The 23,484-nt window shown below is 32.5% G+C and overlaps 3 protein-coding genes across 3 annotated transcripts; 1 reads left to right on the top strand and 2 right to left on the bottom strand.

The window, feature by feature from the left end:
- Positions 1-592: 592 nt before the first annotated feature.
- On the bottom strand, positions 593-1,292 carry LOC120082526 (miraculin-like). The gene has a single exon (XM_039037728.1). It carries the CDS (start codon positions 1,290-1,292, stop codon positions 660-662), a length of 633 nt encoding a protein of 210 aa, XP_038893656.1. The 3' UTR covers positions 593-659.
- A 4,097-nt stretch (positions 1,293-5,389) lies between these two features.
- On the bottom strand, positions 5,390-6,341 carry LOC120083634 (miraculin-like). Its single transcript, XM_039039468.1, has one exon. It carries the CDS (start codon positions 6,217-6,219, stop codon positions 5,599-5,601), a length of 621 nt encoding a protein of 206 aa, XP_038895396.1. The 5' UTR covers positions 6,220-6,341; the 3' UTR covers positions 5,390-5,598.
- Positions 6,342-22,532: 16,191 nt separating this feature from the next.
- On the top strand, positions 22,533-23,484 carry LOC120083636 (miraculin-like). The gene has a single exon (XM_039039471.1). It carries the CDS (start codon positions 22,655-22,657, stop codon positions 23,273-23,275), a length of 621 nt encoding a protein of 206 aa, XP_038895399.1. The 5' UTR covers positions 22,533-22,654; the 3' UTR covers positions 23,276-23,484.

The raw sequence follows: 23,484 nt of genomic DNA, 5'->3' as shown, positions 1-23,484 counted from the left end.
AATTTAGTAAATAATTGATAGTATATTAATTTTTTTCCTTAAAGAACGTACAATATGACTATTAGACATATAGATCTAATAGATCATATTGTACATATATGATATTACAATCAATTTTTAAAATTATCGAATGTAGATATGTAAAAGATCTATGAAATATAAACTTGAAACTATATAAGAATATATCAAACACAATAAAAAATTTAGGGATCTATTATATACATCTAAAGTTCAGGGATCATATAGATACAAATTTAGAAGTACATGATATCTTATATGAAATTGTTTCCCTCAAAGTTTTGGATTTGTCACCGTGTTCATAGAGCAGATTCCTCACCTCACATAATATCTTATATAAAATTCTCAGAAAATCAAGTTTACATTTATGAACACATCTCTCTTTTTTTTCCACGATTTCATACAAGATTCAACCTCGATTCACTTGGAATTTTTTTTTAGTTTCTTCTCACATAACTCTCATACCCACATTGGGGACCAAATTTTGGTAACTTTTCACCTAAAATCTATTAAATATTTAAAATATTACAACATTAAAAGGATAATTTCTTTCATGAACTCGACCCACTGGAGATGAAGGAAAAAGTTCTAAAAATCAATCAACCTCTTATTTAATAATTTATTTTCTGATCTTCGGCTTTTCATTTATAAACTTTCTTGAACATAACAGGAAATGGGGCATCGCTCAAAGCAAGAGCCATCCTTCCATTCTTGACAAAAATCCCCACATCTTTACACATAACTTTGCAATACTTACACACCGTTGGACAATACACAAACTTGTATATATTATTGTTATTGTACTTTTCAATTTTGAACCAATTCTCCATCGTCTCCGGCCCTGGATCTCCTTTCGTTCCGCCGATTGTCACTAAATATTGTTGCTCGAATTTACTTATTTTCCACACCGTCGATTTGGCGCACATCGTATTCCTTTCGAATTGGATGTTCAGATCTGTGGAAACTCGAATGACACCCTTTTTAGGGTTTACAGGCGAAAACGTCGTTGGAAGACCATTGAAATATTCGTAAGGTTCTGGGACGACGTTGAGTGGACATTCATTACTGTATTCTCGTTGGATATTTCCAAGGGCTAATCCGCCGGTGTTTCTGCTGAAAAATGGGAGGATGTAGTAGTGATCGCCACCTCGGAGCTTCTTTCCATTGGTGTCGAGGATCGCCTCCGGCGAGGCATTGACTCTGCAAAATTGTTGTCGCTCAGTAGAGGCAACAATGACAATGAAAATTAAAGACAGTAATTCAAAGCTTTTCATTTTTTAGTTTTTCAGTGATTTTTTTTTCAAGTGCATGATTGGGATTGTAAAAGCTCTCTATTTATAGATCGAAATGGCTTGTTCTCTCTCTCACGAAATTATTCTGTGTAAAACTTTTCTTTACTACCTTTATTCAAGATACAATAAGAAATTTGAAAGTTCATATTTCTATAATTTTAAAAGAGAAAAAAAAGAGTAAATATTTTTATTGATTATCAAATTGGTATAATCAATCATGTATTTAACAAAATTTATATCATAAATAGTCTATTGGTTTGTAAAGAAACCCGGGGATCTACATGTTGAATATAAAACAAGTTTTTGACTAAGGCCAATAAAATTTTAATTAATTAGCCGTCAAAGCTTTTTTGAACCTATCATGTTCCGTAAGATTCGAGAGTAGAGAGAAATTTTTAAAAGAGAGAAACAAAGTCAAGCTTTTAAATTTTTCCACAACTTGATTATTTTTATAGTGAGTTTTTAATGAATTTTACATATTAAGACTTATTATTTAAGGTCTAATGTTTCTCTTTTTCAAAAAATAAAAAAATAAAAAAATAAAAATCCAAGGTTGAATGTGTTTCTAATTGTCCTAAGGGATATGTCAATCTTAGTTGAGATGTTTGGATGCATCTACCGATCTCCTAATACATTGTTACAAAAAAAAAATTGTGTTCTATTTACGGTCAATTTAATTGTCTTTCATGTGATTGCATTTATTACTTTTAGCTTTGCACATGATGTATTTGACTCTCGAAAAATATTGATTTTTGAATGCTACACATCAAGTTTTCTCAACTGATTAATTAAGATATCATACTTGATATCATGCTTGTGTTTGAGAGAGAGATTAGATGTTTAAAATCCCGACAATGACATATGTATCTCTACTTTCCTTTAAGAAGTCTTAGCTTAATTAGGTTCAAATTTTCATCTTAATATTTATGAGTTAACCCATGAATATTTTAATGAAATGTCTAAATTCCCAATTTAATTGTTAAACTCAAAGTAATAATGATATAAAAATAAAAAAAAACCAGTCACATGCACAAATACTAAAAGTAGAGACGGATCTATAAAGGGACCAAGGGCACGTGTCCCCTCACATCGGTTTGTTATATATATATATATATATATTGACAAAATATTAAAGGGAAGAGGGATCGAAGGGTGCATTGGGACATTCCAACTAGATTGGCACCTTCTTAGCACCTCTATCATACCCCGAAATCAATAGTGTTGCATTCCATTCAAAATGGAAGAGTATGTACAAATAGTTTGAAGATAGCTCATACAAAACAGTTGGGAAAGGGCAACGGTGTTAAAAAAAGCCTTCCACTTGAGATCAATAGTAGAGGCATCATAATTACAAAGTAGAGAAGATTTAGTGCACCAAAGACCAGCAAAGAGAGGGCATCATCCAACACACGGTCATGGTGGTTGAAATCATATCTTGGAAGATTATTTTGTTCCTTTCGACCTCATCACAACTGTGATGAGGTTGCTAATAAGGATCCCAACCTTAGTGTTTAGTCTTATGCTCAAGAGATAGTTAAAGAGATTAGCTGTTGTTTGAAATTATTGTAGGAGGGAAGTTTGGGAGAGACAAATCCAGAGGTTTATTGTATATATACAATTTGTGAAGAGGTGATCCACATTTTCGGAGTTGTTCCTGCAAAGATCACACCAGCTTGGACTGAGACATCTGTGGGGGCTCCTTTGTTGGTGTCTGTCAGCAATGTTAAGGCCATTTTGTAGAATACACCAGAGGAAGAATTTACATTTCTTGGGGGTGTACAATTTTCATAAGTTTCCCAGATTGATGGAGGTAGTATTTATAAAGTTGCCATAAAAATGTGTTTTCATGGACTTCACAGAAAAAAAATCCTATAAGAAACAAGTTTCCATACAATCTTATCCTCATCCAGATTGTTTGAAAGATGGGGCCAACCAGTAGTAAGGTCAACCCAAGCATTCTGCTCACGTTGCACAAGAGGTCTTCGGGGGTTGAGCTTCCAACAGTTCAGGGTATCATCCCAAGCATCTTCAACAATCACGAGAGGATCTTTAGTGATGATATCCCATCTAACCTTGTGAGCTCCACCATCTTTTATGTATATATATATCTTTTATCAAATATAAAAAATATGTATTTACCTATGGAATATATAATATTGCATGCCCCCTTAAGATAGAAAGACGAAACATGGTTCAGTGGTTGGATAGTGAACCTATGTTGTCATTGGTGACTTGAGATTGAACCAAGTGGGACGCATTTGGTTTTGGAAAAAACTTAGGTGCAGCATGGGCTGCACCCGCTTCACCCAATTAAAAACTGTCTCATGGCAGTTTATTTTTTTTAAAAAAATTATTAAAAATATTTTTTTATTAGTGTAAAGGGAGGAGGAGCATACTACTTAGATGCAACCTATTGCTCTTTGGGTTTCTCTTTTATCTGATATACGCATTTTTATTTCTTAAAATTTCAATTCTATATATATAATTTTAATACACTACTAATGGATTAGAAGAAGACGTAACCATTTATATTTTTTATCACATATATTTACATGTTATATACAAATATTTTTAAATTTTAGGATGGTTCGGTAACTATTTGGTTATTGTTTTTTTGTTTTTGAAAATTAAGACATACAAACACTATTTTTACATAAAATTTTTTTGCTTTTATTTATTTATCATTATTTTAAATTTACATAGTTTAATCGTTCTTTTAAAAAATTCTAACTAATAAATATCTAAACTTTCAATTTTAACTTTAATAGGTCCCTTAAAAATGTCTAATAATTATATAAACTTTCATTTTAGTATCTAAAATTCTCATAAAATATTAAAAATACTTAAAAATTAATTTTCATATTAAACAAAAAAATTATTTTTATCCCTGATTGAACATCAAGTTTTTCAAATCTATAGCCAATAGTTACATTATATATTTTTTTCTAAATGAAGTTGGTACTACGTATTAGACACAAATCGAGATTCAAGTGATGTAGGATACATATTTTTAAGTTCAAAAGAATTATATAGACACAAATTTAGAAGTTAATGAGCTAAAATTTTAACCTTATGTAAAGTTGTGCCCTCTATCCCGAAATTTTGGATATGCCATTGTTCATATGTCTGTTAGTTATACTTCCTTTTGCAATATTATATGACTTGAATATTATATCAATGCATCTATAATTAGATTTAAAAGAACTTGTGCCTTCCTTAGATAAAATACTAGATTTGTCACTGGCTAAAAGATATATAAAGTCTAGTATTCGTCCTCACACACATGCATTATTGTTTTTTCTAGCATATCTAGAGTTTGTTTGAATTGACTTTTTAAATACTAAAAAATAAATACATTTAGAAAAGTCAATCCACATCACCCTTAATACTGTCAACAAATAACTTTACCTTTAATTTAAAACAATGGGAGTTGTTCCTAGCATGTCTAGGATGACTTTATAAATGTTCAAAATTAATTTTTTTCTTTTGTATTTAGAAAGTCAATCCAAACACACCTATAAGATAGCAACAAATAACATTGACCTTTTTAAATAAAGTTTGTAGTACTAAGGAAAACAATGGGATGGATCGAAAGTGTTTAATTTTTTTAATATATTGATGAACATTCAACACTTCGTATTTAATAGATCTCTATGAAGAGATGAAAAGCAAGGGCAAGAAAACAACTCCCGCACAAGAAAGTTCATACACAATCTGAGATGATATAAGGTTAAATTTACCTTCACCCATGAGCTTAAGCTTTTTGGTCAATCGGTGATGTAAGATGGTATCGGAGCAGTTGGTCTAGGGTGAGTCATGTGTTCAAGCCCCCTAGAATGTTTTTTCTTCCCAATTAATTGATTTCCACTTGTTGGACTTTTCTCATGAGCTTAAGTTTTTGGGTAGCACAATCTAACTAATCACCTGGGAATGGTCATAAGGTAGCCCTAGTTGGGTGCATTTTCTTTGTGCATCTCCTTCCACCACTCACATAAAAAAAATATTAAAATATTTTTAAAAATAAAAAAATAAATTTAAATTTTGTCACATGACAAGTTATGATTGGATAATTTGGTGGGAAGTACAAAATAGGTGCTGTCCGGGATGAATCTATTTATTCAAATACAAATTTGTTATTATTGACTTCCATATTTTAATCATAAAATAACCGATCTTTTACTTCGATAGACAGTATTTCAACAATTTATTTATTGTTACATTGGATATAATAGAGAGAGGAAAATTTGGAGTTCTTAATTTCCCTCCAATCACATCATCAGCTTCAAATTCAAACTTTCTTGAACATAACAGGGAATGGAGAATCATTCAAGGCAAGAACCCTCTTTCCGTTCTTGTAAAATATTCCCACATCTTTGCAGATTACTTTGCAGTACTTACACACTGTTGGACAATGCACCAACTTGTAATTATTGCCATACTTCTCAATTTTGAACCAATTTCCCACAGTCTCCCGCCCTGGATTCCCTTTCACTCCGCCGATCGTCACAAAATACTGCTTCAAATATTGATCGAATTTGCCTATTTTCCATACCGTCGATTCGCCGCATCTCGTGCTCGCCTCGAATTGGATGTTCAAATCAGTGGAAACTCGGACCACACCTTTTTTAGGGTTTATGGGGAAAAATGTCGCCGCAAGACCGTGTAAATATTCGTAAGATTCTGGGAGGATGTTGATTGGACATTTTTCTTTTCCTTGTTGGATACTGCCTATGCTTAATCCGCCGCTGTTTCTGCTGTAAACTGAGAGGATGTAGTATTGATCGCTTGATCGGAGCTTCTTTCCGTCGGTGTCAAGGACGGCATCCGGTGAGACGTCGGCTCTGCAGAAACGTACCTCAGAAGAGACGATGACAATGAAAAGAAAACTCAGTAATGCAAAGTTTTTCATTTTTATATTCCTGTTTTGTCTTTCAGTGATTTTTGTTTTCTTATGTGGATGACATTGGGATTGAAAAGGTTCTCTATTTATAGGAAATTAGAGAAAGAGATATTGGAATTGCTCACGGTTTTTCTTGCTCATTGTATTGTTTTCCTGGCGGGCCGCTATTTATGTGTATTAAATATATTTTTAAACGAATTAGTTTTCTCCGAGGTTAAAAAATATGAAAAATACAGATCCACGCTTATTTAATTGTCCAACTATAATTTTTCATGGGATAAATTCTTCTCTCACAATTTTTTTATAAATATTTTTTAGTTTTTTCATGTGGTTATTGGAATGGACTTCAAAAAGATTAGATGCAAGATGCACCTAAAATATTATTCAAAATATATTTGGTCAGAGCGGATTTCATCGTCCAAATTCATACCAAATGATTTTAGCGATTTCCACTAAAAATAATATAGTACCGGTAGCAACGGATGGAACACAGGGAACCCTCGAGTTCAATGTAGTTGATCATAAAATTTTCATTATCAGAATCACATAATTGTTTATACCTAACCAAATTAATTGCACCAGTTAATTTGTCCAAATCAACTAATTAGTCCAATTCAAATCAATAAACACCATGCAAATTTAATTTGACCTAATTGCATTAAAGTCTAGGGCAAAGTTAGGTTGAGTATCTAATAGGAAAAGCCTTAATTAAATATTCGGTTGATTCGATTCTAAATTGGTTAGAACAATACTCATCTAAATTGATTTGCAAACAAACCTAACCTATTGCTTCTAGGTGATAAACACAGATTATATGTCACATACCAAATGTTAATCATAAGCTATAATTATAAAATTTCCTATAATTATAAACAATAAAAACAAAATTGAATCCGACAGTTACAATCATCTGGTTCAAAAACTCATAAATACATTAGAATTGGAAAAGATCCTAAAACTCAAGCTAGAAACGATTACCTTAGCCCATAATTGTCATCATGGACAACATCAAATTGTTTTGATACATTCTCAGACGATTAAGAACAAAAGAAAAGTTGAGAGAAATTGTGTAGGAGTCGGTTGGGATTCAAAATCCTTGTGATAAATTAACCTAATTCGGCAAGATTCTTATTTATAGAAAAGGGCAAGTATTGCAACTCTCCAAGGTAATGTCGCAATGTTGGCTTTTGTTGCCGCAACATGTGTGACTGTAGCGTAACAACGTTCTTGATTTACGTTTTCATCTGCATGTGTGATTCTGTGTCTGTCAATATCCGGAGTATTGCAACGTTGCAATGCTATGTGAAATATCAACTTCTGCTTTCCAGTGTAGAGGCAGTATAAGGGAGGGTTGCTATGCTTCACAAGGACATTTTGATATTTTGGTATTCCCTTTCCCGGTTGATGCAATTAAGCTTCATTTTGGTCTATTTTAGCTCCATTTTATCACTACCCTATTCTACCACCCAGGTGCTTGAAACCTATAAATAGATAAATAAGCACATAAGATTCAAGAACAATCTCGAATTAAGTAGCGCTAGATAGCACATTGTTCGATACAATCAATATTCTTCTCTCTAAATTTTCATGAAAAAAAGAAATTGTTCTTCAATTTTGTAGCAATTTAGTTCTTCAATTTTATGTGTTAATTTTTGTGAACGTTAAAATTGGTTAGAATTTAAGTCCAATTGTGAAAAAATATTGTTGATTTTACAAAATAACAATTTACCCTTTATTTTCGTAAGTGGTAATAGTATAGAAACTAAATTATTACCAATTTAAGAATATGAACCAAATAATTACATACGGAAAACAATGAAAAATGGTTACTTTCAAATATAGTAAAATGAATCAAAATATTTATAAATATAGCAAAAAACCACTATCTATAAGTGATCATTAATAGACAGTGACATTTTGTTATATTTGAAAATACATTTTACAATTTTTCCATTTAAAATTTAAACTATATGAACTAAATTTTTACCAACTAACTTCATAGACATTATGATCATATTTTGTACTAAAGAAAAAACATTTTCAAATATGTTAATATTTCATAATGAAAGAAACAACTTTAGAACAAAATATGAAAGAAACAAACAACTTTTTATTTATTCATTTATTTATTTTTTGTTTAATCACAAGGTTCTTAGTATTACATTATTACACAATAATATCGATTTTGATTATTAAATAGTTCACTGGCTTTTGGAAACTACAGACAATCAATCGGTTTCTAAAGAAATCGGGGGATTCACATTGACTTTGACAACAACTTTTTGACCAAAGCCAAATCAAATTAAAATAAAATCGTTCAACCCATAAATATGATGTGTATATAACGATTTTTTTTTAAACAATATTATTTTAATATATATTAACAAAAATATGGTAGGGTTGAAAAGATTGACAAAAATATGTTTTTTAATCGTATATCCCGTACACGATTATGCCTAAATCGTGTACTCGGTACACGAGTAGCTCTAAATCTTGTACCTAGTACACGAGTGCCTGTTGATTTGGCACGAGTAGACTGCCAATGTGGCAGTCATGCAGCGTTAGTTGAGGTAATCGTTAAGTCGTGTACCGGGTACACAACTTCCTTCTCCATTAAACCACCGCGCGGCCTTTTTCTTCCTCATTTGAAACATTCTTCGTTGATCTTCCTTCATCTTCCTCCGTCTTCCTCCATCCAAACATCGTCTGAAAAGCTCCCAATATATTCGAAAATTTAACTGTCCGTCCAAACAAAACTTCGATCTTCCTCTGTCTTCCTCCTTCTCCATTAAATCGTTCGTCTTCCTCCCTCTCCATCAAACCGTCCATCTTCCTTCGATTTTCTTCGATTGAGGTAATTTTTTTTTCCTACGTTGTTTTCCAATATATAATCTTTATATATATATATATATATATATATATTATATCATTTTGTTTGCATTTGGCTGAAACTTATGGGTTGTTTGTGGATTCATGATTTATTTTTGGATATAGGTTGAACTTAGACATTAGATTTTGTTGGGCTATTTTTCTGGATGATTATGTTTGCCTATTTGTTGTTGTTGTTGTTTTTTTTTTTTTTTAAATTTGTTTATGATTAATTTGTTGGATGATTATGTAGTTGTTGGGTTGAACCTAGAAATATATGTATATGTTTATAAAAATGAATATTGATTCATATATATATATATATATATTATTTTGTTTGCATTTGGGCTGAATTAAATATATGATTCATGGATATATTATTTTGTTTTCATTTGGATTGATTTAAATGTATAGTTCATGGATATTAGATTTGGTCTGATTTAAATGTATAGTTTATGGATCTTAGATTTGGGTTGATTTAAATGTAGAATATTTAGATCTTATATGTTGAACTTAGAAATTGGATTTTATATAACTTTATATTTTATATACTTGTATTTTTCATATAATTGTATCTTTTATGTACTTATATTTTTTTATGTAATTGTTTCCTTTTATGTAATTGTACTTTTTATGTAATGAATTTATTTTTCATGTAATTGTATCTTTTTATGTATTTTTTATGTATCTTTTATGTGATTGATTTTATTATGTAATGTAATTGAACTTCTTAGGTAATGGAGCCTGGTCCTTCTAATCCTGTACAATTATATCAACAAAATACGCATTGTTCATAATCGGTGTGGGATAGTTCTTCTAAAGTAGTTTTGAGTTGTCGGAGAAGAGAGACATTTGCACAACATACTATCCCATTTGATCATCACATTATTCCCTATGTTGAACAGGCAAGTTTTCTTGGCATGGCACAAATCAAATTTATTCTAGTTGAGCGTTGGAGACCAGAAACCCACACATTTCACCTATCTTATGGTGAATGTACAATCACGCTGTAGGATGTTGCCATAGAATTTGGGTTATGAGTGGACAGACAACCATTGACAGGTTCACTACAATATAATTGGAGGAATGTTTGTGAAGAGCTCTTAGATGTTCTACCAGATGATTTGAAATGCTCAAGATTGAGTATCCTCTGGTTGGCGTCCCAATTACCTCTCGATGCCGATGACATCAGCCTACGTAGATATACACAAGCATACATTATGCAGCTTATTGGAGCATTTTCATTCACTGACAAGTCAAATACTCTAGTGCATCTCATGTTCCTCCCGCTACTGTCTGATTTCGAGCATGCTGGTACGTACTCGTGGGGTGGTGCATGTCTTGCATGGTTGTATAGAGAACTTTGTTGGGCTACCAATACCCAAGCGTTGGAAATAGTAGGGCCACTGATACTACTACAGCTATGGGCTTATGATAGATTTCCAATTATAGCACCATAAGTCCAGTTACAGGCCCCAAATCATTGTCCACTTAGTGCCAGGTATTATTTCATTTATATATTTATTTCGTTTTAGATGGAGTGGTGTATTAGCTGCTTCTGAACAGTCAGCAAATATATTACTCGTGTACCGAAAAATATTTGACAGACTGATGCACAATCAGGTAACAAATGTATATATAAATGAACATTTAAAACATTTTGGATGTATACTTATCTTCTTTTTTTGTCAGATTATTTGGAAGCCATACAACAATAGATTTGGTCATCTCTACCTGATTACTGTCGTGATGGTGAAACATTTGGTTGACCGTTAGCCCTCTTATATGCTTCCATATAGTAGAGTGACATCATCCAGATTGCGCGTTGAGACAATTCGGTCTGTGACAAACGATACCTTCGTTGTCTTATATACTCCCAACACTACACCAGATTGATTTGAGAGGTAAGTACGACCAAGATTGGCGTCGAATCCACGCAGAATATATATCCTACTGGCATGGATGACATGATCATTGTGTACATGGAGACTTAACAAATGGGCTAGTTGTATCAGATGACTACTTTTCTTAGTACGATTCAATCATGAGGCGATTTATCACACTTGACAGCGTTTTCTATTACTGCATAGTAAGAGATTTAAAATTAGACATTTTCCATATATGATATGAATACTGTTTAATACTAATTTTATTCATTGTACAGAATAATTTTATCGGAGATGTATAACACTATTTAGTGCAGCATAACTTACCAGAGTTGAGTTCAATGTATCCGTAAACATTAGTCAACATAGAAGATATCATTCAACAAACAAGACGACTCAATGTTGCTGACACCGATTGAAGACGTATTTGTCGTAGATGACAATGACAATAGAGTGAACCTAATTTAGAGGGACACGAAGACAACCCCTATGAGGAGTAAGGGCCAGGAGGTCATTTTTAAATTTCATGTAAACTTTTATTTTAAAATTAAAGAACTAATTGTAAATCTTCTTTAATATCATGACATTTTTTTTAATATGAATGCAAAATAATTATGTTTTCATTTAGATTAAATATATAATTAAGTTTAATAATGAAGGAATTTGTGGACCCGTTCCTAAAGTTTTAATATTGTTGTACATCTCCAATTAAAAGAAAATAATTAGTCAATCTATTTTTTTTAAAAAAGAAAAACAAATCATGGATCGGGTCCACGAGTCTCCATATGACCGGTCAACCAAGTCAGCCGACGTGATGCTGACTCGATTAAACGTTAATCGTGTACCCCGTACACGATTTCACTACCCTACTTTTGTAATAGTTTCAATACCCACCTATTTTTAAAAATACTTTTTCATATACCCCATTTTTGTCAATAGTTTGAAAAAAATACTATATTTTTGAATTTCATCCATATATAACTTTTAGTTTCTTTTACATATAAATCATCTTATCTCTAAGATGTCATTCAGATTGACTTGAGAAAAAAGTATTTTTTTTGAAAAACTCATATTTATGTAAATGCTTTTGACAAAAAATGTTGAAAATATTCTTCAAAAGCTATTTTGAGTGGTTCCTAAACACTCCAATTTTTTTTTTTAAAACGACTTATTTTTTAAATTAAACATTTGAAAATGCATTCCGAACACACCCAAAGTCTCATACTGGTAGGAAAGGAAATGATAAGTATATAATTGAGAACAATAATCTTTATTGATATGAGGTCTTTTGGATAGTTTTAAAAACAAAAAGTCATGAGAATTTATGTCTAAAGTAGATAATATAATACTATTGTCCTTATTACCATTATAGTAACACGAAAGTATAAGTACATATGAATGATGCTGTGTTTTGACAAAATGACATTTCAAAATTTGAACACAGTACAAAGACATTCAACCCAGGTTAAATAATTAACTACTAACTTTCAAAGTCTGTATAGTTTAGAGTAATTGACATGTACTATGTTTCTTAGGGTCGAAGGCTTAAATCTCCACTTGTTATATACTGAAAAAACCATCAATAGACAACATCTACCTTATTTGTGACGACGTAATATCCTTTATATTTTTCTGACGACTTTTTAACGAGTTGTTTTTACATATCTTCTAACCAATTGTGAGCGATTCAAGTTACCATCTCACATGTATTTATGATGGAATCCAAATTTCTTCAACATCACTTTGGTTGCTACAACATTCTCCAATAGTCTAGTAACCGAAAACGACACGTCGAATTTGGTCCAAGGCTTGCCATTCAAGATCCATGTCATTGGACCAGTGTAGAAGCTCATAATCCATATATGATCCGACTCCAATGAACTAAAAGCCCTTTCAATATATATAGTTTTCTAGCAATTGATCGACACGACGGCTCGACATAAAAACTTCTCAGTTGCTTCATCATTGTCCTTAGGTCCCAAAACAACATAAAAAAACCAATTTGCAAGCTTCCTATATAAACTTGAAGCAATCTGAAGATGAATTGATGAACTTTCTGTGTTATGAAAATCAAACCATTCTGGAACTTACACTTCTATGAAGCTTAAAATCAACTGTAGATCCTGATGCATAAGAAATAAGTTCAGACATAAGGGACTTGAAAAGACATGCTTGGAGGTGATTTTGAAATGATTACAAATCATTTTTGTCATGCTAAAAATCACTCCAATCACATGTTTAGTCATTCAAAATCAATGTTGATGGTATGAAATCCACAAATGATATTAAATTGATTTTAAATTTTTAATGGCATGTTTGTGAGTAATTTTGAAAATGAAAAAAGTGATTCTATGATAATTATTATGAATGTAATGCAATATGTGGTTTCATTTTATTGTATTTAATGGATGTTAGATTTTGTTATTGCATCTGTGGTTGGTAGTTTCTCTACTATTTTAGAGTTTTTTTAGAGTTTATTTTTCTTTTGGCACTATGGTTCCCCAAATTGATATTTTTTAGTTACATTGTTTTGTATTGCTATTAGGTTTTGGTGTATATATATATAATATATATATATATATATATAATATATATATTATAATTTGGTTTATATGTTTGAGCTTCAGTATTTTATATCAGTTGTCTTGTAGTTTCCTCTTCCTCTTTTGAATCACTAGGAGGATCATTACTAGTGGACTTACCTTTAGGAGCCTCCACCTCAATTCTAGTAGTAGGACTCTTAGGTATCTCAATTGTAGTCTTCTCTTTCTGCATAAACATTTCTTTTTTCTAAAAGTGACATCCCCTGCTGACCACAATTCTTTTCTCAACAGAATTCCATATTTTTAAAGTCCTTTACCTTCAGTGAACCAACGAACATACATTTCACAATCCTAGACTTAAGTTTTTCTTGATTTTGATGTATGTATCCAACACATCCAAATACCCTTAGGTTGTTTAGATTAGAAGGATGTTTGGACCATTTTTCTTCAGGAGTTAAGAAGTTTAGGGATGTATGGTAAGGCACCTATTTAAGGTGTACACTGTATAGCTTGCAGCCTCAGCCCAATACTTTTCACTGAGAATGGCATCTTGAGAGTAAACATCTGACCTTTTCCATAATAGTCCTGTTAAGCCTCTCTGCTACCCCCATTCTGTTGGGGTGTATATCTTATTATCCTGTACTTAGTTATGCCTGTTTCTTTACAAAATTTATTGAATTTTTCACTACAAAATTCCAGCCCATTATCTGTTCTTAGGTATTTAATTTCCTTAGAGGTTTTCTTCTCAATCATTGAGTTTTCCATTCTTTAAATTTGTCAAATACTTGGTCTTTTGATTTAAGAAAGAAAACCCAATTTTCCTTGAGAAGTTATCTATAAAGAAAAGTAAATACCTCGAGCCACTTAGGCTAGGTATTGGAGCTGGTCCCTATAAATCTGAGTGGATGTAGTCAAGAATTTTCTTTGTTGAATGTTATGCTTTGGTAAAGCTATGTCTGGTTGCTTTCCCCTAAACACAATGTTCACAAAAAGTTAGCTTGTCCAAAATTCCCTTGGGTAGAATTCCCTGTTTAGATAAAACTACTAGCCCTTTAGCACTTATGCGAGACAGCCTTTTGTGCCATATGTCAGCTTTTGTCATATCATTTGGTGTGGCAACATATGCCTCTGTCATCATCTCAACACCTGTAACCACAAATAAGTCATTAACTTTCTCCCCAACAAGGACCACCGTTGAGTCTTTTAGAACCCCAAGAGTTTCACCCTTACCCCTATACTCACACCTAATTGCATTAAACATTCCTAGGGAGATTATGTTTCTCTTTAGAAGTGGAACATGTCTCACATTTCTGAGTAGTTTGACAATCCCATCCTTGAGTTTCATAGAGACAGATCCAATGCTTTCAATTTTATAGCCTTGGTTGTTCCTAATGTAAACCATTTCTACATCAATTTCTTTGTAGGTGTTAAACCAGGGTCTCTAGGTATTTTGGTTTGAAGTTTTCTGTCCTTTGACTGATTTGGGTTTAAGTTTCCCTTCACAAACAACCCTTCACCACTTGGTTGTTCCTTTTTAACTGTTTGAAGCTCAAGTTCCCTTGTTCTTAGGACAGATATGATTGCATCAGTAGATATACTGTCCCTTCAATACTTCAATGTATTTTGTATTTCCCTATAATATTCTGGTAAGGAATTTAGAAGCACGTATGCCTCATTCTCCTATTTTCTCCCCAAGATTCTTAAATTAAGCAATAATTCTTTTGAACTCATCTAGATTATCAGAAAGTGGTTTTGATGAATCCATTTTAAAGGTGAAAAATCTCTCCCTAAGGTACATTTTATTAGGAAGATCTTTAATGGCATATAAGTCTTCCAATTTTGTCTAAATCCTATAAGTTGTCTCTTGATCAATGACTTGTTTTAAAACATTGTCACTAAGGTTTAGGACTAACATACCATAAGTTGCCAGCTTACATTCTTCCTTTTCTTGACTTGTCACAGTGTTTGGCTGAGTGGATGGAACAAGAAAGGCCTTGTGAGCCTTTTGTAAAGGAACTCTTATTCAAGAGTACCTATGAGCGGAAGCGGATCTTTCTAATTCATTATAAAAGAATTACCACATATACATTCAAACATACTAATATGCATTCATAATGCTAAAGAGATCAAGAGATCATACCAGATGAAGATTTCTTCTTCACAGCGAGTCTAAAACCCAACCGTCTACCTTGAACAATCACCACTCGAACAAAAGGAAACGAAGATGACACCACCACTTTTAGCCCTCAGTATTCTTGGAGTGAGAATCTAAAGTGTGGGCTTTGTTCGGATTTGGTAGAGGGAAGGAGGAAGAGAGACCGTACACAACAATCAAGCAAGTGGGAGATGAGGTCGTCTATCCCATAGACAAGATGCTTGATCGTTTGGGTGAAGTATACGATCGTGTAGAAAAGAGTAAGCGATCGTCTAAACGATCGTGTAGGAAAGAGTAAGCGATCGTCTAAACGAACGTGTAGGAAAAGAGTGAGCGATTGTCTAAACGATCGTATAGAAAAAACTAAATGATCATCTATACGATCGTTTAGTAAATATCGGGAGCTAAACGATCGGTAACCGATCATTTAGTTAATAGCGTGCGAAGGTGTAATCGGTAAGCGATCGCTTAGCAATATCGTATATGTAAGCGATCGTGCAGGCACTATTATATAGGCACTGATTTTCTAAGCAATGATACTCTCTTTAACACAACGTTCGTGCATCTCATGCTTAACACACCGTCAGCTATTTATGCATCTCAAAGTGATCTTTCAATACACTCATCCGTTATTAGAACAAAAGAGACGCCATCCCATTTCCTTTATAATCGTCCAATGAATGTGATCTCATCATATTCATAACATATAAATTAATATCATATGTTAATTATAATATTTTCCTCTACTAGATATAAATCATATTTATATCTAATTTCTTCCAAATTAATGTATCTCATACATAAAGTTAATTATATCATATTTAATTAACTCGTTCAATTATATCATATATAATCGAACTCCCTCTTGTCAATTTGAGCATTTCAAACTGACCCAAAATTTGACTCTCAACTTGTATCCAAGCTACCAAGGGGATCTTATGGACCTATGGCTCGAAGCTCAAACGGTACGTGAATAACTAAATAAACTCTTTAGTCACAATATCCACCATCCGTTAACTACCAGGCATTCCACTAAAGATCGACAATTGAACTCTTCTTGCCATAGATATATTTCTATGTCCATTGGATATAACCAATCATCAGTACGATGACCCTTCACAGATGCTCGTAATTACAGCAGGCCAATTTACCATTTTGCCCCTGTAATTACATCTTCCTCCTTAAGTACCATTGATCCCTATAATGAACAATACAACATAGTCCTACTATGTGTGAACACCTCTCGGGCCATGAGAAGGTGCGTGGAACCACATCGTTCAAGCCTCGGGATCAGCCCTTAAGAGAGCAATCTATCTACTTACCCCTACTTTGGGGAAGGAGTGAACTTCATCTTGTGAACTTAAGTTCCCAGCTCCAAATCAGACGAATCCCCAAAATAGTAGGTTTGAGTCGGCACTCTGGCCACTCGCACCCATGCAAATCAATGGACCGCCCTCAATGGTAAGAGTTCCCAACTCACTCAAGATTGAGGTTATGTTACCTATGGTCATCTTAGTGAAGTGAAGTCTCAGTCATTAACGGAGTTATATGACAAGACATTAACACTTCAAGGTTAGGTCTTATACAAACTCTTTGTATAGGATGCCCCCGCTCGCATATCCACTACATGAATGATCAAGATCAGACCATCTATGACAAGTCACAACATTTATAACAATTTCACAAAGCGGACCATGTCCGTAGTGTTACCAGGATAAGGTTTCCCTCCTATATCTATATATTACAGACTATTTTGGTTGTCACTTAAGACAATATCTACTTGTATGTCACTATATATATGCTTAAGTTACATAAAGACAATCAGGGATATTAAGTTTATTGGTTTGTGGTAAAATAAAAAACATCTAAATGTGCAAAGTCAGGAGGTGAAGTAAATATCATATATATTATATATCACAAGTGTCCGTACAAAGTTGTTTACAAACTATAGGACATGAGACTTTAGGGCACAAACCCCAACATTCTGCTAACCAAGGATGCCTTTAATTTTGGCCTTCCAAAGGCCAAAATCTCCTTTTCCGTCAAATTTCTCTACTTCAAATCTTGTTACTGCCATTTTTGGAGTGAATCTTGAATCTTGATTCTTCAAGAACTGAAATCTTTAAATGTCTTTGCTCTGATACCAATTTTGTTGGGCTAAATCCGTCTTTCAGACGCAAATGAAAAGGAGTTTGGTCCACGAAGGAGGTTAGTAGAATGCAAGGTTCTCCTGAGGCCATGAAGTTCAGCTAAGATGTCACCATATGGTTGATTCCACTACCTCGATAAGAAGAGAGTAATTTCACTCTGAGCAAAAACTCTTCATGTAAAAAAAATTCTTTTTCTCTCTCTCAGTTCGTTTACAAAAACTCCTTTTCTCTCTAAGTTCTTGATTTCTTTGTGAAATTCGTAAACAATGAAGAAGAGAATCAAGCATGCAAATGAATAAAGAGGAAGAGGAAGAAGAGAGCAACACAAACATGTACGTGGTTCGGCAAGGTGATGCCTACATCCACGGGAAGGGAGATAATTCCTTTATTGAAGACTACAGAGATAAGATTTATCTTTCTTTACAGATCTTGTACAAAAATAGAGGTGTAAAACTCCTAAATAACTTAAATGTAACCTCTCTCTATATATAATTACAAAGTCTGTTAGGAAGCCTGTTTATGGGTGTGGGGGGTGGTGTTCGTTAAAGCGTATGAATAAATAAAAATTTTATTTTTCTTCACAAAGATATAAAGTGAAACTAGAAGAAAGTTCACACAAAAAAATAATAATAAATTCAAAAGAGGTTGCATTAGGATTATCAAATAAAACGAAACATATAAACCAAATAAGTTATCTATAATTATAACAATAATATATATACACCAAACCTAATAACATACAAACAATGAAACTAAAAAAATATCAATTTGGAGAATCCATGGTGCCAAAAGAAAAATAAACTCTAAGAAAATCTCTAAAAAAGTAGAGAAACTACCAACCACATATGCATTGGCAAAATCTAACCTCCTTTAAACACAATAAAATGAAACCACATATTGCATTATATTTATAATAATCATCATAGAATCACTTTTTTCATTTTTAAAATTATTCACAAACATGCCTTTAAAAATTTAAAATCATTTTAATATCATTTGTGGATTCCATACCATCAAAATTGATTTTGAATGACTAAACATGTGTTTGGTGTGATTTTTAGTATGACAAAAGTGATTTGTAATAATTTCAAAATCACTCCCAAACATGTCTTTTCAACTCCTCTCATATCTGAACTTATTTCTTATGCATTAGGGATCTACCGTTGATTTTAAGCTTCCTGGAAGTGTAAGTTCCAGAATGGTTTGATTTTCATAACAAAGAAAGTTCATCAATTCAACTTCAGATTGCTTCAAGTTTATTTGGGAAGCCTGCAAGTTGGTTTTTTTATGCTGTTTTGGGACCTAAGGACAATGATGAAGCAACTAAGAAGTTTTTATGTCGAGTCGTTGTGTCGATCAATCGCCAGAAAACTATATGTATTGAAAGGGTTTTTAGTTCACTGGAATCAGATCATATATGGATTATGAGCTTCTCCATTGGTCCAATGACATGGATCTTGAATGGCAAGCCTTGGACCAAAATTGACATGTCGTTTTCGATTACTAGAGTATTGGAGAATGTTGCAGCAACCAAAGTGATGTTGAAGAAATGTGGATTCCATCATAAATACATGTGAGATGGTAACTTGAATGACTCACAATTGGTTAGAAGATATGTAAAAACAACTCGTTAAAAAGTCGTCGAAAAAATATAAAGGATATTACGTCATCACAAAAAAGGTAGATGTTGTCTGTTGATGGTCATTTTAGTATATAACAAGTGGAGATTCAAGCCTTCGATCCCGAGGAACAGAGTACATGTCAATTACTCTAAACTATATAGACTTTGAAAGTTAGTAGTTAATTGTTTAACATAGAATGAATGTCTTTATATTGTGTTCAAATTTTGAAATGTCATTTTGTCCAAACATAACATCATTCATATGTACTTATACTTTCGTACTACTATAATGGTAATAAGGATAATAGTATTATATTATCTACTTTAGACATAAATTCTCATGACTTTTTATTTTTAAAACTATCCAAAAGACCTCATTTCAATAAATATTATTGTTCTCAGTTTTATACTTATCATTTCCTTTCCTACCAGTATGAGATTTTGAGTGTGCTCGGAATGCATTTTCAAGTGTTTAATTTTAAAAATAAGTCGTTTTAGAAAAAAAAATTGGAGCGTTTCACAACCACTCAAAATAACTTTTGAAAAATATTTTCAACCATTTTTGTTAAAACCGTTTAAATAAAAATAATTTTTTTTAAAAAAATACTTTTTTCCAAGTCACATGATTTATGGGTAAAAGAAACTAAAAGTTATATACACATCATATTTATGGGTTGAACGATTTTATTTTAATTTGATTCGGCTTTGGTCAAAAAGTTGTTGTCAAAGTCAATGTGAATCCCCCGATTTCTTTAGAAACCGATTGATTGTCTGTAGTTTCCAAAAGCCAGTGAACTATTTAATAATCAAAATCGATATTATTGTGTAATAATGTAATACTAAGAACCTTGTGATTAGACAAAATAAAAATAAATAAATAAATAAAAGGTTGTTTGTTTCTTTCATATTTTATTCTAAAGTTGTTTCTTTCATTCTGAAATATGTAACATATTTGAAAATGTTTTTTCTTTAGTACAAAATATGATCATAATGTCTATGAAGTTGGTTGGTAAAAATTTTGTTCATATACTTTAAATTTTAAATAGAAAAATTGTAAAAGTATTTTCAAATATAGCAAAATGTCACTGTCTATCAGTGATCACTTATAGATAGTGATTTTTTTACTATATTTGTAAATATTTTGATTCATTTTACTATATTTGAAAGTAACCATTTTTCATTGTTTTCAGTATGTAATTATTTGGTTCATATATTCTTAAATTGGTAACAATTTATTTTCTCTACTATTACCACTTACTAAAATAAAGGGTAAATTTTTATTTTGTAACGATTTAATCTTTGTAGCTTATAAATACATTTAGTTAAATAATCAATTTCATGGTATATGATAATGTCATTAAATCAACCATATTTTTTCACAATTGGACTTAAATTCTAACAAATTTTAACGTTAAAAAAACTTAACACATAAAATTGAAGAACTAAATTGCTACAAAATTGAAGAACAATTTCTTTTTTCCATGAAAATTTAGAGAGAAGAATATTGATTGTATCGAAAAATGTGCTATCTAGCTCTACTTAATTCGAGGTTGTTCTTGGATCTTATGTGCTTATTTATCTATTTATAGGTTTCGAGTACCTGGGTGGTGGAATAGGATAGTGATAGAATGGAGCTAAAATGAACCAAAACGAAGCTTAATTGCATCAACCGAGAAAGAGAAGGTCAAAATTACCAAAATATCCTTGTGAAGCCTAGCAACCCTCCCTTACACTGCCTTTACACTGGAAAGCAGAAGTTGATATTTCATGCAGCGTTACGACGTTGCATTAGAGCATTACAACACTCCGAACATTGACAGACACGGAATCACGCATGCTGGCGAGAATGTAAATCAAGAGTGTTGTTATGCTACAGTTGCACACGTTGCGACAACAAAATCCAGCATTGTGACATTACCTTGGAGAGTTGCAATACTTGCCCTTTTCTATAAATAAGAATTTTATCGAATTAGGTTAATTTATCACAGGGATTTTGGATCTCAGTCGACTCCTATACAATTTCTATCCACTTTTCTTTTGTTCTTAGTCGTCTGAGAATGTATCAAAACAATTTGATGTTGTCTATGATGACAATTATGGACTAAGTTAATCGTTTTTAGCTTGAGTTTTAGGATCTTTTCCAATTCTAATGTATTTATGAGTTTTCGAACTAGATGATTGTAATTGTCGGATTCAATTTTGTTTTTATTGTTTATAATTATATTATTGGACACTTGGAAATTTTATAATTATAGCTTATGATTAACATTTGATACGTGACATATAATCTGTGTTTATCACCTAGAAGCAATAGGTTAGGTTTGTTTGCAAATCAATTTAGATGAGTATTGTTCTAACCAATTTAGAATCGAATCAACCAAATATTTAATTAAGGCTTTTCCTATTAGATACTCCACCTAACTTTGCCCTAGACCTTTATGCAATTAGGTAAAATTAAATTTGCATGGTGTTCATTGATTTGAATTGGACTAATTAGTTGATTTGGACAAATTAATTGGCTTTTGCAATTAATTTGGTTAGGTATAAACTATTATATAATTCTGATAATGAGAATTCTATGATCGACTACATTGAATAGGAAAATTCCGGCATAACCCAAGCTAGGTCTTCTCGCATAGACTTTTGACACTTTACTTTCAATTTAATTTCCTGGCAACAAAACAATTTCAACCCCCTAGAGTGTAAACCATTTAACTGAGAAATTCGAGGGTTCCTTGTGTTCCATCCATTGCTACCGGTACTATATTATTTTTAGTGGAAATCGCTAAAATCATTTAGTCTGAATTTGGATGATGAAATCCGCTCTGACCAAATATATTTTGAATAATATTTTAGGTGCATCTTGCGTCTAATCTTTTTGAAGTCCATTCCAATAACCACATGAAAAAACTAAAAAATATTTATAAAAAAAATTGTGAGAAAAGAATTTATCCCATGACAAACTATAGTTGGACAATTAAATGAGCGTGGATCTAGTATTTTTCATATTTTTTAACCTCGGAGAAAACTAATTCGTTTAAAAATATATTTAATACACATAAATAGCGGCCCGCCAGGAAAACAATACAATGAGCAAGAAAAACCGTGAGCAATTCCAATATCTCTTTCTCTAATTTCCTATAAATAGAGAACCTTTTCAATCCCAATGTCATCCACATAAGAAAACAAAAATCACTGAAAGACAAAACAGGAATATAAAAATGAAAAACTTTGCATTACTGAGTTTTCTTTTCATTGTCATCGTCTCTTCTGAGGTACGTTTCTGCAGAGCCGACGTCTCACCGGATGCCGTCCTTGACACCGACGGAAAGAAGCTCCGATCAAGCGATCAATACTACATCCTCTCAGTTTACAGCAGAAACAGCGGCGGATTAAGCATAGGCAGTATCCAACAAGGAAAAGAAAAATGTCCAATCAACATCCTCCCAGAATCTTACGAATATTTACACGGTCTTGCGGCGACATTTTTCCCCATAAACCCTAAAAAAGGTGTGGTCCGAGTTTCCACTGATTTGAACATCCAATTCGAGGCGAGCACGAGATGCGGCGAATCGACGGTATGGAAAATAGGCAAATTCGATCAATATTTGAAGCAGTATTTTGTGACGATCGGCGGAGTGAAAGGGAATCCAGGGCGGGAGACTGTGGGAAATTGGTTCAAAATTGAGAAGTATGGCAATAATTACAAGTTGGTGCATTGTCCAACAGTGTGTAAGTACTGCAAAGTAATCTGCAAAGATGTGGGAATATTTTACAAGAACGGAAAGAGGGTTCTTGCCTTGAATGATTCTCCATTCCCTGTTATGTTCAAGAAAGTTTGAATTTGAAGCTGATGATGTGATTGGAGGGAAATTAAGAACTCCAAATTTTCCTCTCTCTATTATATCCAATGTAACAATAAATAAATTGTTGAAATACTGTCTATCGAAGTAAAAGATCGGTTATTTTATGATTAAAATATGGAAGTCAATAATAACAAATTTGTATTTGAATAAATAGATTCATCCCGGACAGCACCTATTTTGTACTT

The sequence above is a fragment of the Benincasa hispida genome, chromosome 8, assembly GCF_009727055.1.
Source record: "Benincasa hispida cultivar B227 chromosome 8, ASM972705v1, whole genome shotgun sequence".
Classification (NCBI taxonomy): Eukaryota; Viridiplantae; Streptophyta; class Magnoliopsida; order Cucurbitales; family Cucurbitaceae; genus Benincasa; species Benincasa hispida.
The sequence above is the reverse complement of the archived record's forward strand: the minus strand, read 5'-3'. Positions and strand labels throughout refer to the sequence as shown.

Coding starts and splice junctions, on each gene's coding strand:
- LOC120082526 (XM_039037728.1), bottom strand. CDS start 1,292: ATGAAAAGCTTTGAATTACTGTCTTTAATTTTCATTGTCATTGTTGCC.
- LOC120083634 (XM_039039468.1), bottom strand. CDS start 6,219: ATGAAAAACTTTGCATTACTGAGTTTTCTTTTCATTGTCATCGTCTCT.
- LOC120083636 (XM_039039471.1), top strand. CDS start 22,655: ATGAAAAACTTTGCATTACTGAGTTTTCTTTTCATTGTCATCGTCTCT.